The sequence below is a fragment of the Alligator mississippiensis genome, chromosome 2 (assembly GCF_030867095.1).
Source record: "Alligator mississippiensis isolate rAllMis1 chromosome 2, rAllMis1, whole genome shotgun sequence".
In the NCBI taxonomy this organism is placed as follows: domain Eukaryota; kingdom Metazoa; phylum Chordata; order Crocodylia; family Alligatoridae; genus Alligator; species Alligator mississippiensis.
In genome coordinates, this window is record NC_081825.1 from 68,776,705 (window position 1) to 68,794,169 (window position 17,465).

The 17,465-nt window shown below is 41.3% G+C and overlaps 1 protein-coding gene across 7 annotated transcripts in view; it reads left to right on the forward strand.

The window, feature by feature from the left end:
* The window catches only part of FAT1 (FAT atypical cadherin 1), a 170,497-nt gene that overhangs the window by 96,970 nt on the left and 56,062 nt on the right, over positions 1 to 17,465 (forward strand). For all 7 annotated transcript variants that reach the window (XR_002088267.2, XR_002088268.2, XR_002088269.2 and 4 more), the window contains exons 5-7: positions 8,267 to 8,596; positions 9,126 to 9,336; positions 13,684 to 13,823. Coding sequence is in view for 4 of the 7 variants with exons in the window: in XM_014594874.3 (XP_014450360.1) it covers positions 8,267 to 8,596; positions 9,126 to 9,336; positions 13,684 to 13,823 (681 nt within the window). In the remaining 3 variants the exon portion in view is untranslated. The remainder of the gene's footprint in view (positions 1 to 8,266; positions 8,597 to 9,125; positions 9,337 to 13,683; positions 13,824 to 17,465) is intronic.

Below are 17,465 nucleotides of genomic sequence, written 5' to 3' on the forward strand. Positions count from 1 at the left end.
TTTTAAAACAATTTAAAAAAAGTCGCCTGTGCTGGCCATTGTGTTTGAGTATAGAGATTTGAGTCAAAATCCCAGTCATCTGCTAAAAAGGGGAATCTGCTTCCTTTTCCCACATTGTATAGTGAAACATAGATAACCAGGGCAGGCAAATAAGAAAGCACCCACCTAAACAGGCACATTACCAAGTACAGGTGAGAACCTGTTTACACATAGCTGTTGTCCATCTGGTTGAATGATTTCTCCCTTAAGATGCTTGCCTGTGTTACTGCCCTTGTGTTACAAAAGCCTTTCCTCTGAGTACTTGTATCACATCATCTCCATTGAGATGTCTGAGTGTTGTCAGCCTGAAAAATGTGCTCCTTAGTAAACGTATGACTGGGTTAGCTCTTGTTTAGGCTCACGTTTGTGAGTGGTCACGTATCTCTTCTGTATATTGTTTTCATGTCTTCTGGCTTTCTCTTTTTTGCAAATGGTAAAAGTTGTTGTTTTATATTTCATCCTGTTGATTTTGTTCTTGGCCTATCTCCATGCTAACTCCATTTTTTATCACTTATATTATTAGGCCATGATGCTAGTTTACTGGCTCTGAGATCTGCAGCTTAGGCATTTATATTCCCAGTGATATTTACATTTTATGTAATACTTCACTTGAAATGTGATTCTTTCTGTATTCCAAAGATCTAGATGAGAAGCTGTAATGTCAGCTAGCAAAACTTAACAGTAGTGTTCCATTACCCATCCTGGGTTTAATCAAAATTTGCAAGGTACCTCAACAAAGAATGCAAGAAATAAATTTACTTGTAAATCAAGTTTATTCCCTCATATATCACATTGACCATGTACAGGCTACAGCACAGGAGCTCCGCTTTGAACTGGGCTTCCTAGTATGCACAGCACCTTCTTGGAACTCCTCTGTCCTTACATACCTGGGAGCTGGATTCTCAATGTACAAAGCGAAGTTTTTGTCATCTGTTTCATTTCTGGATCATCTTTGGAGACAATACAAGTGTAACAATAGGGCAGAATTGGGCTGCAGAACATTTTGTATTAGTCAGAGTGAATAAGGGGTAACAGCTGACTCAGGACAGAATCCTGTTTCATTTTATGTGCCCAAGTGGCATTTACCCAGCCACCTAACTTCTGTTTTCTAGTATTAATCAATAGGTTCTAATCTCATTCCATGTGCATTGTGCACACACCAGCATCCACACAGCTACAGAGTATGCACAGTAGGCTCTGCTGTAGCTGGGCAGGTACCCAACGCTTTATGTGCATACCTGTGTAAGTCCCAAAATTGTAGCCAGGCAAAATGGATGAGATGCAGGAGGAAGAGGAGAGCATTTTCATGTTTTTAGATCAGTAGCCTAAGGGGTAGGACACTTGGTCAGGAAATGAGGGACCCATAGTATAACCATCACTTCCCATAATGGGGTAGGACCTCCATCTTACATTTCTTTGACCTATGTCTCTTTGACAGTGCTCATACCATCAGGCCACAGGTCAGTCATTATTCAGATTCCTTTCAAGTTCTGCATTTGAAGCTAGTTCAGTTGCCAACCAAGGGAGAGGGATGTGGGGGGAGGAGAAAAAAACAAATTAAAGGTTTTGTGGCTGGCTGAGTGAGATGGCTATTACTCCGGAAGCAGTGAGGGCCTAGAGTCTAGCCTGGAACCTTGCTCCCAGTCAGACTGAAACTTCATGACTATTAGGTCTGTTTTAGACCATTTAGGTCCAATGACTATTAAATGCAGTGTAAAATGACTGAGGTTCAAGAGGAGGGGTGAAGAGGTGACTGACAAATACCTAACTTGTGGCTGGGTGGTTAGGGCATTATGCTAAGAAGCCAGACAGATGCAGGTTAAAAACCTTTGTGGATGATAGGCGCCACTTCCTAAGTGACTGTTCTAACTACTGGGCTAGAACACTGGAGGACATTCCTCTTGTGCCTCTAGCATCAAAATCCCTCTAGTGATGGATTTTGTCCACCTATAATTTCAGGATTTGTGATGGCCCAGATATGGGTGCACAGAGCCCTGTACCTGTGTAATCTACCATGCGTGCTTAATAGTCATGTGGACAGTTGTACCTCTAGATAAGTGTGAAAGATCACAAACTATGTGTAAGTGCCAATAATGACACTAATCCCCATAGTAAGTGTCATTGGTGTGTAAAGTGAAAAAGGTTTCTTTTCTTAGAGTTCAGAATTAATTCATAAACCAGATGTAACATTAGAAAAATCATCTTTGTCCATATAAATCTTCAAACCACTGTATTCTTCTGAAGCCTCTTCTTAAAACCTGCTTCTACTAAGTAGGCTATAGAAAGTTTGAGTGGTTAAGCAGGAAGTATTTGTGGACAGTGCTCGTTATGTTGATTGCAGTCATGCCGGCATTAATTATACTACCATTGTTTTCATATGTTGTCTTTTGTTTTACTCTTAGTTTATGTGGTCTTTAATGCAGGGACCATATTTCTGTTATAAGCATGAAAAGTGTCCAGCACAGCTCGGAGGCTTTCAAGCACAATAGAAACATTTATTCATAATAAAATAACTTGTATATTGAGAAACGTTGATATGCAGTCATTGCAAGACAATAAATAAGGAATTCTCACCCCACCATTTTCGGAGTATCACTTCATATAACATTCCATTAATATCTCTGGTTGTGTGCTGTGCAAATGATGGTAAAGGATTCACAGCTTCCTTTTTGATTTTGATCATTACCTGCTTTTGGTGTTTACTTCTCTTTTTTAGTCCTATCCTTTTTTTTTTTTTATTAACACCAGTAGGTCAATGTGACCCAATTAATAGTTTTAATTATGAATCTGCAAAGGATGAACAGGAAAATTATTAAGCATTACAGCAGGGGCGGGCAATTATTTTCGGCAGAGGGCCGCTAACCCAGTTTTGGCAGGCTGTCGAGGGCTGCGTGGGTAGCCCCGCCCCTTGACAGGTACTCCGCCCCCTGGTAATTATCTTGGGACCAATGTCCCAATGTCTTGAGACCTGTGTTCCAGGGCCAGCACCAGTGGGCCCCAGAGTGGGGCGCAGGCCGGCAGGGGTCTGTGGAGCCAGGCTGGGCTGCACCGGGGGGGGGGGGCTGGCCTGGCTCCATAGAGTCCCTGCCAACTGGGACCTTGCGTTCCTGCCACCCTGCTCTAGGCCCTGCCGGCACTGGCCCTGGGACACCGGTGCGGGCCCTGTGCTCTCACTGGCTCCCCACCTGCTCACACCCAGTACCTCCCAGCCTCGCAGTACAGTCAGCCAGCAGTGCACAGCCCCAACCCCCTGCTTGCCAGCAGGGAAGAAGCTAGTGCTGAGCGCGGGCAAAAGTGGCCCCTCCCCTACCCCATGGCCAGCGCTCCCCTCTGCAGGCATTCACAGACCGCGCGGGGCTGTCCAGAGCAGGCACAGGCAGCCCCAGGTAGGTTGCAGGTGGCTGCAGCACAGGGGCGCTGGCCATGGGGCTGGCGAGGAGCCGCTTTTCCCCGCTTTCAGCGCCAGCTTGTAACCCACCCCGCTGCCAACCTGGCAGTGGAGCTAGGTTACAAGGTGGTGCTGAGCGCAGTGGCGTGGGGAAAGCAGCCCCTCCATGCCCCATGCCTGGTGCCCCGCCCTGCAGCAGCTCTCAGCCTGCCTGGGGCTGCCTGTGCCTGCTCTGGACAGCCCCACGTAAACTGCCAGAGCCTGCATCGGGGAGCGCCGGCCATGGGTCCTTGTTTGCTATTAAAATAGCACTCCTCACTTGCATTCTTGTTTACATAGTAATAAATAATAATATATTTTGCTGTGTGCGCATCTCTAATTTTCCTAATTTAAAGGTAGCCTTTAAAATGTTTTTTTCTTTTAAATGCAGGTAATTTACCCTTTTTTGTCTTTAATATTATTAAGATTTTTTTATTGCTGTTTTATCTAACTTATTACCAGGGATCCTGGTTTTCTCCGATTTAAAAAAAATCCCCAATTTTTGGATTAAAATCTGCAGTTTCCATGATTAAAACAAAACACCAGTAATATATAGATACAGGTATAGTGGTGTTTCATTTTGATCATGGAAAAGTGTGGATGTGGGGTTATTTTTTTAATTGGAAAATTGGGGATTTTTTTTTTTATCAGAGAACCAGGATCTCTGCTTATCACTTGAATTGACATCATCATATTGAAACACTCTAAAAGTTCATTATCATTTCCCTTACAATTATTAATAGCACCTTAGAAACCCCAAACTGATATTGTTTTCAAATCAAATTTGGGAGGAAGTTGGGGATGGGATTAGTTGGTTTATTTTTTTGGGCCAGGCTAATGATTATTTTGTACAAATAGATGAGTATACCTTGGCATGTCTTGTTCTGCTGCTCCCAGCATGAATGCATCCTGCTCTTCCTTTACTCCAAAAACCTTTGTGCCATTTTTTCCATTCACCTTCTAAAAGGGTATTTGAATGTATAGAAGAAATTAAGATGAGGATGGGTAACTAATTTGCATTTAAGCAATTCTTTCTCTTCATCTTTATTATACCTACAGATGGTAACCTTACTAGATTTCCCATTTCTTGTTGCCTTAAGAAAGAGAACCCTTATCTCTTCTTGTGCAGAGCGTGAGGATGAAATCTTTTTTTCTACTGGAGTCTATAGCAAAACCCTAGTTTCATCCTGAGATTATGGTCTCATAGTTTCCTTGCCTCTTTCAGCTCTTTCATATTCAAACTCCTCAAGCTCTTATCAATTTATCAGCAAAGGAATCCATTGTCAACCCCTGGAATAAAACCCTTGGGTCTTCCCAACTCAGAACTTCATATCAATATACTGCATAGCTCACAGCAAAAAGTCCAGCAGCAGCCTGCCTTAGAACAGCTGTAATGCAACAACTCTCTATCAGAAGAAGCGTATGCCAAAAACAATGTCTGCCATTTCCCTTGCAAAATCAGATATAGAATTAAACTGCTGATTGGAAGCCATTTCCCACTAAACTTGTTGGCAGAGACCTTTGGTTTTTGTTTGATTTTTGCATTCCTTTAGGGCTTTAAGCAAGCATCCATTAGGATTAGGTGAGTATATACCACACTATCAATTTCCTGTGATTACAGAAGGCCAGGCTTTGGTGACCCTCAAACATTCCTATGTGTTTCTGTGTAATAAAATAGATGGTAAAGGAAAGGCAAAGAAAAGGAACAGAAAGGAAAAAGAAGGTGACTCGATAAGTGAAAAGGAGAGACAGAATAAAGAAAACAGAAGAGTACCTTGGTGGACAGGAGACCACAGATAAGATGGAAGAATGGCATGCTGTGCTAATTTAAAAATGCTGCATATTATTTTGTGTATGTTCATATGAGTATTGAAAAGCTAAAATCCATTAGCTAAAAATTAAGACTATGAAAGAAAAGAAAGAATAACAGAGATAGAGAAAGGCCATATACAGGCATTACATTTCTACCAGGAGAATTGTCATTCTCCCAGTAGAAACTGCAAGTGCATAAGCAGTCATTCTGTTTCTTCTGTGGGAACATGCCCCCTCCAAGAGAAAGACCTTTCAGATGGCCCCTGGCTGGAAAGGTCACCTATGTAGCTCCCCACTCGGCCCCTGGCTGGAAAGGTCACCTATGTAGCTCCCCATATGCTCCAGCTCCTGGGCTATTTTTTACCTGTAAGAATTATTCTTACTGGTAGGAACGAACATGTGTCCATGGCCAAAAGATCTGGTACCTCTTAGGGCAGTGGTTCTCAATCTTTTTAGACTCAAGACACCCCTCGTTAGACTCAGTTCATCCCTTAGAAAATACCAGCTTTTAGTTTTCACTACCTTTTTTGACTATGGAAAAATAATACAATAATTCTTCTGTTGCAAAAAACTCAGAAAGACCACAGCGGTCAATGTTTTTGATGTTATTAATTCCTGTTTGAAATCTCTGGGTTTGTCTTGTGAATTGTGTCTGCACACCTAACAGTGATAACATTGTATGGAACCTATGGCACCCTTGAAAGAATCTCAGGGTACCTCAGGGTGCCGCAGCACACAGGTTGAGAATCACTACCTTAGTGAATATTATTCTATAAATATTCCTTCTGTTTCTTTGGAAACCATTCTTAACTAATTGGTAGGTGAAGGACAGGCAGGTCATGGCAGAAAATGTATGAGATTTAAACGAATTGCTGCTGTTAATAATAGACATGTAAGTATGTTAACCGGTCATTTTATTCTGAATGTTTACCACATTTTTAGCTAAATTCTCTCCCAGGCCACCACATTTCTAATCATGTTACCTGTTGCTTAGGAGGTTGTAAATAGTATTAACACTTTGTGCCTGATTCTGTAGTAATTACATTAATTAAGCTGTGTTCATGAGTGACAGCCATAGGATAGGGTCAGGAGGAAAAGAATCTGAAAATACATTACTGCCTTAAAGCAGGTAATAAAGCAAATTTAAGAAACATTTTAAACCCCCCTTGGCTTGTAATACTATTATAAATGTCTTGAGTTTCCATACCAGTTGGGTCTTCTTTCAGCTGGTAAGTATCGTTTCCCTCATCACTTTCTAAATGAACTCAGATTAACATGACTCTCTTTTTATTAGTCGCTTGTGCAACGCTATTGCCAATAAAGTCAGATCAGCTTTAAAGCTAATATTGAGAGAGATGGCTGGGGGGGAGGGGTGTGGCTTTTGTACAAGGGTTAAATGATAGAGGTGCACCAATACGTTGGTCCCATATTGTATCAACACCGGTATGGGGAAAATTGGCAGTATTGGCAGTCGGCTTTTTTTTGCCCAATGTTGTTTATAATGTGTCCGATAAATGCCCCATGCGTGCACGCAGCTGCAGTGCAGCACGCAGGCGGCCAGGAGTGCAGCCCAGCAGCGTGGAGAGGGGTTGGGTTTGCTTGGTAAGTCTGTTGTGAGAGAAGGAGCATGGGGGAGCATGGAGGCAGATCGAGGCCCCAGCGGTGAGGGAGGGAATGGGGCTGGGGCAGGGTCAGGCACTGCACAGCCAGGGTGGGGCATTGGACAGAGCCATGGCTTATCTCAGGAGTGCGGGGGGAGGCGGCTCCTGCTTCTGTGCGCACCCCAGAAGGGCACAGGGGGTGTGTGCCCCCAGATTTGTGCATGGGTTGCAGGCAGGCTGCCACTGCGGTCTGGGGCCAGAGTGGTGCTGGGCTCTTCCCAGTGGGGGGCTGGACTAGGCTGTGCTCAGGGCAGGCAGCAACAACACTGGGAGGGCAGTGGCAGCCCACCCTTGCCTCAATGCAGATCCGGGAGTACATGCCCCGCATGGCTCCTGGGGGAGGTATGCAGCAGTGGGACCACCCCCTCCCTCCCTGTGCCCCCCGGATGAGCTGCTCATGGTTCTGTTGTGCACCCCACCCCAGCAGTGCAGCGCCTGCCCCAGCCCCAATCCCACTCCTTCCCTCACTGCTGGGGCCTCAGTCTCCCCACCCGGGCCCCTTCCCTTGCTTCTTTCCACACAACACTTACCAGCCAGACACTGCTCTCCAAGCTGCAGCAGTATATTGGCAATTGGCTAATTGGCCAATATGGTTCATTTAAAAATCGGGTATTGGTATCAGCCCAGAAATTCTCTATTGCTGCATCCCTAGTAAATAAAAATAGGAGGGGGTATGTTTTGTTTCCAGATCTTAAAGGAAATGGGAAATGAATTGTGTTATGCACTTGCTTATATTTGAAAAGGCTATTTTTTATCCCTCATTCAAACAAGATAGTGATTTTTATGTCTTAAAATGTATTGCTTTCTTTTAATGCATAATCCTGTTAAATCTCAAAAGTTATACATTTTCCTACCCTTTATAAATTGCATCTTTTGAGCTGGAAAATTGCAAACCATTAAACTCAAAACAACAGCTTCGAAAGAACACTATGCTAAAAATATATATTACTGTGTTACTACATAAAGCTATTACTTGCAGTAATATATAAAATGTGCACACTGGTGCTGACATTCAAGAAGTTAGCATATCAAATACAATGTTAAAAATTATTCTGTTGATTTTAATATATGTCGATTTAAGTGTATCATGTAGGAGTTAGAGTCAAAATGTTAAAACAAAAACTGAATAAATGTCTTTAGTGCTTTTAAAATAGTCATTAAATATCTATAGTCAGCCTTCTGCAGGGAAATGCAGTTGAAGAATTATTCTGTTGTTATAGGAAAATGTAGGTGTTTGAAGAATATTTGGAGAAACAAATGAATTAATGTAATCTTGAAAAGACCATGCTTCAACTGAAGATTAACCTTATCTCTCTCATAAAAATAGGTAACTGTAACAGATAATGGCATTCCCGCAAAATCAACTATCGCCCGGGTGATTATAAAGGTCTTAGATGAAAACGACAATAAGCCTCAGTTTTTGCAAAAGTTCTACAAAATCAGGCTTCCAGAGCGTGATAAACCGGAACGAGAAAGAACTGCCAAGAGAGAACCTATCTATCGGGTTATTGCTGCAGATAAAGATGAAGGCCCCAATGCAGAAATATCTTACAGCATTGAAGACGGTGATGAACAAGGCAAATTCTTTATTGAACCGAAAACTGGAGTGGTTTCATCAAAGAAATTTTCTGCAGCAGGAGAATATGATATTCTTTCTGTGAGTTGAGAACACGTATGCTTTGAATCTGTTAGGTCCTCATCACTTGTTAGTCCATAGCTGTTGCTTGATTGACTTCGTTGTTTGCAAATTAACAAGTACCAGACAACACTTGATACTGATTCAGAAATACTGCACTTTACTATATTAACCGTTAATTCAAGTGTTGTTTTCTTGCACTGAGAGTAAGAAAATGTCGCTGTCCTTATTGGTAGAGAGGCAAATAGAAAACATATCTGAAATTTAAAATGTGACAACTGAACTTAAACTTTTTTTAAGGAAGCCAGTAAAATAAATATGAAAGTTATGGCAGCCAAAGGAATAGTTTTATGAAGTGTTGTATGCCCTTAACTCCCACTGGCTTCCCAAGGATGTTAAGGTATGTAGTGCCTTGCAGCAGGTACTCAGCTCTTTTTTAATCCGTCTCCTGGTGATGAGCATTTTGGGGTTGTGTATTTGTGGGTTTTTTGCTTCTGCAATAAACATGATTATGTGGTTTCATTATACAAAAGATGTCTCTGTGTCCTAGATTAAAGCTGTGGATAATGGACGCCCACAAAAGTCATCAACAACTCGACTTCATATAGAATGGATTTCAAAGCCCATCCCACCCACAGAACCCATTTTTTTTGAGGAAATGTTTTTTTCTTTTACGGTGATGGAGAGTGATCCAGTAGCTCACATGATCGGTGTAATAGCTGTTGAGCCTCTTGGCGCACCACTCTGGTTTGACATTACTGGTAAGGATGTGTTAAGGGTTTTTTTCTATGTTAAGTATATATTAGTGGATGTTGTGTTTTTAAGACTTCCTTACCAGCACACTTCCTATCCTATCAGAAAAGCAAAGAAGGTTGAATTTCTCTAACTGTAAGTGTATTAGTCTGAAGATCTTTATTATTATGTTAAAGTGAAGTTAAAATTTGAAGAGAACATTGTTTTTAAATAACAGTACGATTACAAAAATGTTCTGTTACTATAACTTTAGAAGTGACTTGCAGACATTTTATAAATGAACTAAGAGGCAATTTGTGGTTTAGAAAAAGTAGTAAGATGCTTCTCTGAGCTAGTGAGGGCTGCTGCACACCAAGAGAGGTGAGAGAGCATTCAGTGCTCACGCTGCTTTCTTGTACCCAATCCCTGGATACAGCCAGGAAAATGAAGACTTAAAGTGCTGTCAGCTTCTTAAAGTGCTGTCAGTTATTAATGTTAATACAATTATTGTACTTATATGTAAATATAAGTATAGATATTTCTTTTTTGGAATTTCTACCCCTGGAGACTCTATACCAGACTGTGATAGTGGAGGTAGCTGATATTTGCCAAATAGGAAGTGTAGAAAGTTTACATTTAACATATAGCTGATATTTAAAAAGAACATCTTTTTTTGCTCATTTTTTCAAAATTGGGTACTGCTAGCATCTGCTTCAGAAGTTATCCACCAAAGTGCTATTTTGATCCTGTCACAACCCACCTCATCTCTACAAGACTCTGGGGTTGGGATTTTCAAAGATACCTACCTAGGAGATTTGGGTGCGTACCTTATCTCAGGGATCTGTGGAAATCTAAGCTGTGAATATGAATCTAGATTATTTTTTAATCGCAAAAAGAAAATGTCAAGACTAGTCTTTAATTTATTTATCACATTTCAGGTTTTTGCAACATTGTTTCACTTTTAAATTATTCCTAACGAAGTTAGAGAGATCATTAAATAAAATTTGCAAACCTTAATCCATTACCATAATTATACAAATGTCACTTCTCTGATCATCTCTAAAAGTCCTCTTGTACATACATATATACATACATATGTCTGTATGCATACGCTGTCCCTAAAAGGTGGCTTCATGATCCAGAAAGGTTTTTCATTCAGGGCCGGTTGTGATGTTGTTTTATTACTAATATTTAGACAGAGCTATAGATTTGAGTGGCATTTTATAAAAATAAATAAAATGAAGGTTTCTGTTCAATAAAATTACACTCAGATATTTTTTAAAAATAGGAAAGGGAAAGTGAAATCTCCTTCCATACATTCAGGTAGTAGAGTAATGGAATATATCTATTCCACAGTAAGGTCTATCAGCACTGGTGGTAGCAGCAGTGAGAAGCAGCAAGGGTTCACCATCTCCTTCCCTTCCCCCTTCCAAAGTAGAAGCAGGAAATAAGTAAGTAAATAGTTCATAAGACAGATGCTCCAAGCAATTTATCTGAAGGCATACATAGACTAAACAGTTAAAGCTATTGAGTGGGGGGGGGGACTTGCTGTGATTCAGTTGAATTTGCTGTAGCTATTTTGTTAGTGTCAGTTCTATCTCATGGTAGAAGGAAGTTACCCTTCAATTAATTTACCACCTTTTTGGCTCAGGGTAAGTTGTTGTGAAGCTTCACTTACTAAAGGGTAGGAGTAAATAGAAAAAGTTACAGTGGATCAACTGACACATTTTTACCAGTGGCAAGTTCCTCTTCTCTTCCACTAAGAGGTAGAAATTTCCACACCCTGAGCCAGGGTAGAGGGGAGGAAATTCATTTGGGCTGAAAAATAGGAAGACAGGGGGCCAGGGTTGCCAAACATCAAGAAAAACAAGTAAGGAAAAGGTCTTAAACATGAAAAGGAAGTCACGCATAATTCTAATAAGGGCAATTTAAATACAGCAGAAATATTATATTTTCTAGGCTGTCTCTTTTAGTGGGATCTGGTAGTTCCTGGGTTTTGGACATACAATACAATTACACTCTTTTTTTTCCTTTCTTTTACTTTGTTTCAACTGCCATGCATTGTGTATAATGTGTTACTATCCTAATGATATATCTTTCTGTTGTTTTTTTTTCCTTCTGAGCATACAATATAGTTTAGGCATTTATGGTGTTTATATTTGTATGCTTGGCTGTTTTGTGAATGCACTGAAAACACATTACCTTGTCCTGGTGTTGTTTAACACACAACTCCCATTTGGAGTTTTGTACAGAGATCAATGAATGGCAGGACTAGGCCCCAGGGATTGCAACTTGCAACTTTTTTTCGTAACAAAAAGTGATTTGGATATTTTGATAGATATGTGAATAGTTCACTGTCAAGTTATCAGCTCTTTTTACAAATGATCTTACTGCACCTCTTTACTGTTTCTGATAGCATGAATTAATTTGATTGACAGCTTTCCTTTGTGTTCTGTGCTTGCTTTCCATGCTTTCATTCTTTTTGGCTGTGCCAGGAGACAAGCTTGCTAGTGAAGTATTTTACATCTTTCAGATGGCTTGTGACCTGAACTGTACAGCAGAAGGTATCTGCTGAGATCACATAATTTATTACCAGATTATGAGATCTGAAACAAAAGCATACATTTTTGAATATTTTAGTAACTCTTCAAGAATGAAAGATTTTATAGTTGCATTTGTAACAGGTTGGTTTTGGTTTTTTTTATCATTACATACATTCAGCACCATTTCAGAGTTTTCGTTTTGATATTTGGCCAAAATTGTTGCTACTGCCCCTTTCATATACTAGATGGAGATTGATGGGCTGGTTGCTACTTCAGTTGAGAAACAGATAATCAGCACTAATATAATAAAAATGTTACACAAAATGTGTAATTTGCTTGTAAAAGCATTGCAGGACTCAAGATTTCTAACACAAAAGCAATAAAGTAAGCTGGTGAAATTGCCTTTATTTTTACAGAAAAAGTAACCAAACAGGGCATGCCCAATCACTCTGTTATTCCTCTTTATTCCCCTTTCACCCAGATGTGAAATTCCTTTTTATTAACCATATGAAGAAATGATATCACGTACCAGCAGCAGAAAAGAAGTTAGGGACACACTTTCTGAAGGATACAAATCTACTCAAACTGAAGTGTTTGAATTTCACACCATGCTGTTTATATCCGTGTTCATGCTATGGAATTTTTTTCTGGGGCTGTAAGGGCAGCTGGACAGCAGTGAGATTCCAGAAGTGCCAAAATCACTACCATTCTCTGTTACTAAATTTCTGTCGGTAAATGAAGCAGAGTCCAGCCCATCTTTCCCAGGCAGATGTAACACTCTAAAGGCAAAACCTGTTCAGGTTTGAAATGTGACTAATTTCAGAATGTACCATTCTTCGAGTAAAGTAGACTTCTAGCATTGATGTTACTTTGCTCCCTCACTTTAAGACATGGCTTTTCACATGTGAAACTCAGTGGGTTTTTTTACAAAACTAAGCCTTTCAGATCTTATAAAAAAATGTACTCCGCTTATGTCTGAATACCATGGTCCTAAAATATAATTAGAAAACATATGCACAGCATAATTAGGACAAATGGCTTTGCTACTTCAAGCATTAGGTTGACAAAAATAGAATTAATTCCTTCATTTCAGATAGTTTTTTCTAAAAGTTGAAATCAGTGAAGTTAATGGCCAGTATTTATCACTGTTAACAATATTTGGTCTTAATGGGTACTGTGTTGTCAGGGCAGTCGGCTCAGTGTGTCAGAAATATTATTATGATGATTAATTAAACATTTAAATGAACTGACTGATTATTCAGCATGATTATTGAACTGTATATCAGAGGGCAGTTTGGGAAGTTTTGCAAGAGAAGTAAATGAGTTTCAGAAAAGCAGCTTAGGCAAATCCTCAAGATAGGCATCTAACTCCCATTAATTTCCATCAGAGTTACATGCCTAAACACCTTTTGAGACTGTGGACCTGCATGCCTTTCAAGCTTTAAGACCAGAAGGTGGGACCATAGTAATATTTTACTCTGACCTGCACAACACTTGCCATACTTCCTGCAAACAGACCCAGTAACCTGTGGCTGTGTTGCAGCATGTCTTTAGGAAAAAAGTACATCTTGATTTAAAGATTTAGTGATGGATAGTCAACAATCTTCACTCTGGATGCAGTCAGTGGCATGAGTCAGCCAACCATCTGAGGGATGTGCTCAGACCTAAATACCCCCAAGTGATAATATTTTGCTACCACTAGATTGCCATTCAAACAAAGTTTTTAAAACACTTTCTTTTTTTTCACCTCCATTAAGCTTCATGAGATAACAAACAGCAGTATATCAATGCGGTATTTTATGAACTTCTGTCTCTTCCAATTTCTTGAATCAGGTGGCAACTATGACAGCCGTTTTGATGTGGACAAGGGCACTGGAACCATCATTGTCGCTAGACCTCTTGATGCAGAACAGAAATCAAATTACAACCTGACAGTAGAGGCAACAGATGGAACCAGATCTATCAGCACTCAGGTAATGGAATTTCTAATGAAGTATTTAGAGAAGTAAGAATTTGTAGCTGGGTTTTTTTTTGTATATGGTATGGTATTTGTATGAATTAGGAACTGTATCTAAAAAGGAGTAGATTCATATATTGATGGTTCTTTAGTGTTTGGCAGCTGAAGTGGAAAGGTTTTGTGAATGTAGATAATGTATAGCTCAAATCAGCAACTTTGAAGTTGTATCATGTTTCTATATTCACTGGGTAAATGAGAAGCTGAAGCTCAGCCCTTGTATACATGATTTGCTAACAAGAAAAGGATTAATGCCAGGGGAAAAAAAGTCAGCAACTATGGTGATTAGGTTAGGGAGGTATTAAAGAGATCATTGTAAATCACTGTGAGATCTATGGAGGGCAAGCTCTCAATGCAGGATGCATAAGTACTTGGTATTATCATTAGTCTGCACAACAAAACTAACTGCAACCTACTTTTGAGTTAGATCTTCCCTTCTGGTATTAAAACCCATGTAAGCAAACTCTATATAATAAAAATATCAATGAACACCCCCTTGTGGAGATTCTTTCACTTTGTTTTTTCCAGGGAGGTAGAGTTTCTCACCTGTGTAAAAGGATGCTGGATTCCTGAGAAACTAAGGGCATCTTTACACATGCTCCAGGGTGGGGTATCTAAATTAGAGCGGCTCTGAGGAGCCGCTCTAAAATGCCCATAGTATCTCATGTATTCAGTGTCCTCCACTTCAAAATGCTATCGAGGGCACTTTAAAGCTTGTTTGATAAGCTTTACTTAAAGTGCCCCCGCTGCCATTTTGATGCTGTGATGCTGAATACATGTGACGCTGAGGCTGCTGGGGCATGCTAATTAGGCTAATTGAGTTTGTTCTGGCATGTTCTAATTAGAATGTATTGGAACTGGCATCAGGCATATATATAGGTGCCCTAAGTTTCTCTGAATTGGTTCTGCCTGTGAATGTTTCCTGGCAGCGCAGTTGATTTGAAGATAGAGTTTTTGTTGGCTGGGGTTGTTTTTAGGGATGTTAGAGAATGCAGATTAAGGTCTTGCGCATGTTCCCTGAAGCTCTGCTCGTTCTTGCTGAATTTCCTCTCCCAGTGCCTAGATATACAGACCCAGGTTAGGGTGGATGGTTCCATGAATGTAGCTGAGCTCCCATTTCTACAGGTAAGAAGTATTTATAACCAGTAGGCCTGTGCGAAGCAGCTAGTATTTGCTTCGGATTCAGCCGATTCAGGGGACAGTGATTCGATTTGGTAATTCTAATCACCGTCCCAAATCAATTCAGCAAAAGCTGATTTTGGAGATTCAACCACTGCCAAATTGGCCTCATGCTCCGCCCACCCTCCCAGCCCCATCCATGGCTGCTCTGCCTGGCCCCAACTCTTTGGAAAAAAAAGCCCAGCACTCCCCGGCTGCTGCCAAGCTGGGGGGCAATCCCTGCTGCCTCCACTGCCTCACGCTGCATGGCGGGCTCTGCCACGAGCCCCCCAGCCCTCCCCATAGCAGCCCCACCCAGCCCCAGCTCCCGGCTCTTTAAAAAAACAAACCCAAAAAGTCCTGGAATCACCAACTCCTACCAGGCAGGGGCGATCCCCACACCGCGGGGGGGGCTCTGCCACAAGCCCCTAGAACTCCTGATGGCCGCTGTAGCAGCTGGTGAGTGTGGAGCTTTTTTTTTTAAAAGAGCCAGGAGCTGGGGCCAGGCAAGGCAGCCATGGGGGGGTGGGGCTGGGAAAGCAGGCGAGGGTTGGAGGGCTCATGGAGGAGGCCCCCATGCAGCTTGGGGCAGTGGGGGCAGTGATGATCGTCCCCTTGCCTGGCAGCAGCCAGTGAGTAGGGGCTTTTTTTTTGAAAGAGTGGGAGCTGGGACTGGGCAGAGCAGCCTGGGGGGGGGGGAGGGGCTGGGAGAGCAGTTGGGGGTCTTCAGGGGGTCTGGGGGAGCGTAAGCATGGTATGGGGCCTGGCAGGGGTCCCCCCCATGGTCCCTTCCCCTGTCTTCCAGTCCCCCCTCCCATGCCCTCTACTTACCAGCACGGAGTCCAGCTCTAGCTACCTGCAGCAGCGAGCAGGGACTGCCTGAATCTCCGAATCTTTTTCTGAATTGACTTGGACAGCTTCGAATTGATTCGGACCTGTTAATTGGTCTTCTGATTCGATTTGGATTTAGCGATTCAGCCACTGAATCGGGCCGAATCTTCTCCTGATCGAATTGGCACCCAAAACTTCGCACAGCCCTAATAACCAATATATCAAGACTTATAGATCTGAATGGGGAAGCATAATATCTAATCTATAACTATTCTACTCAACAGTTATATCATGAGCCATTCATTTCTTATATTGTTTAACCTAATTTTCAAGTAAATATTGAAACACCTTAATGTTAAAGTTGAGGGTTAATTAGAATCCCCCAAAAAATGCAAAACAAAAAATAAAATATCACTGCATCACACACTTCACATTTTTTGGTATTTGTTATGACTGAAGCCACATTTATACACAGTACTTGACCATAAAAGATGTAGACCTAACATTGTTTTTAGAAACAGACATTTAGCATTTCTGACATTTTAGTGCAACTCACATACTACATTTGTCTTCTGCAGTTGCTTCTAAACAAATAAAATAAAAAAAGAAGGTAGAATACAACTAATGTTCAAATTTTAAATTTGGAGCATAACTGCTGGCTTTAACACCCAAAAATTCTGTGGCAGAAGGGCAGTCTAAACTCTAGAACAGTAGGAGTCAACAAAGTAGCCCTCCCCTCCTCCAAGTGCTGCTCTTATTCTCTTCCCCTTTCTTGCTTTCTGCTCCCTTCCCTGTGCTCCCTACCTGATCTGCTGCTCTGCTTCTGCTTCCTGCCCTTTCAGCCTTTGTGCTGCGTGTCCCCTCCCAGTATGCTGTGTGTCACAGGTTGGCCACCCCTGGTCTAGAAGGAGACTGCATGAGTTGCAGCTGCCACCACAGAAAATAAAACCGAATTTTGGCTCTTATCGTGCCCAATATTTAAGCTGTATCTAACATACTTCAAAAAAGAGCAGGTCAGCCCTCTCATTTAATTTCCCTCATGATTGAATATTCTAATATTATAAAAGCTTTAGTCTGTAATGCTTTATTCTCACTGATTGGTTGCCTGAAACAACCAATCGGAGTGCAAATGTTTGGACAGGAGCTGGCGGCCGCACCACTTTAGGCAACAGAGGCGACTGGGGTGGGGGTCATGGGGATCCTCAAGCAGCCCCTTGCAGGCTTCAACTCTGCCAGCCTGCAAGGGAAAATTCACGTGGGAAACGCCACACATTTTTCTCCTTTGAAGGAGAATCCATTTTTCTAGTTTGATCTATTTTTAAAGTTTGTTTGGAACCCTTTCATATATTCTTGCGACCCACTTTTGGGTCATGGCCCACTGGTTGAGAAACGCTGGACTACATGACTTCCTGAGGGTCCCTTCCAACCCTATTTTTCTATGATCATCCCAACACTATCACAACAGTTAGATAGTGATTATAGTTAAAATTTTCCAGGTGTGTTGTATTTTTATAAAAAACTTATGGTTAGGTAACTAGCACAAATAAATGAACTTGTAAATCTAAATTCTAACTTTATGTTAAAAAATGCTAAGTGTAACAAACCACCATGG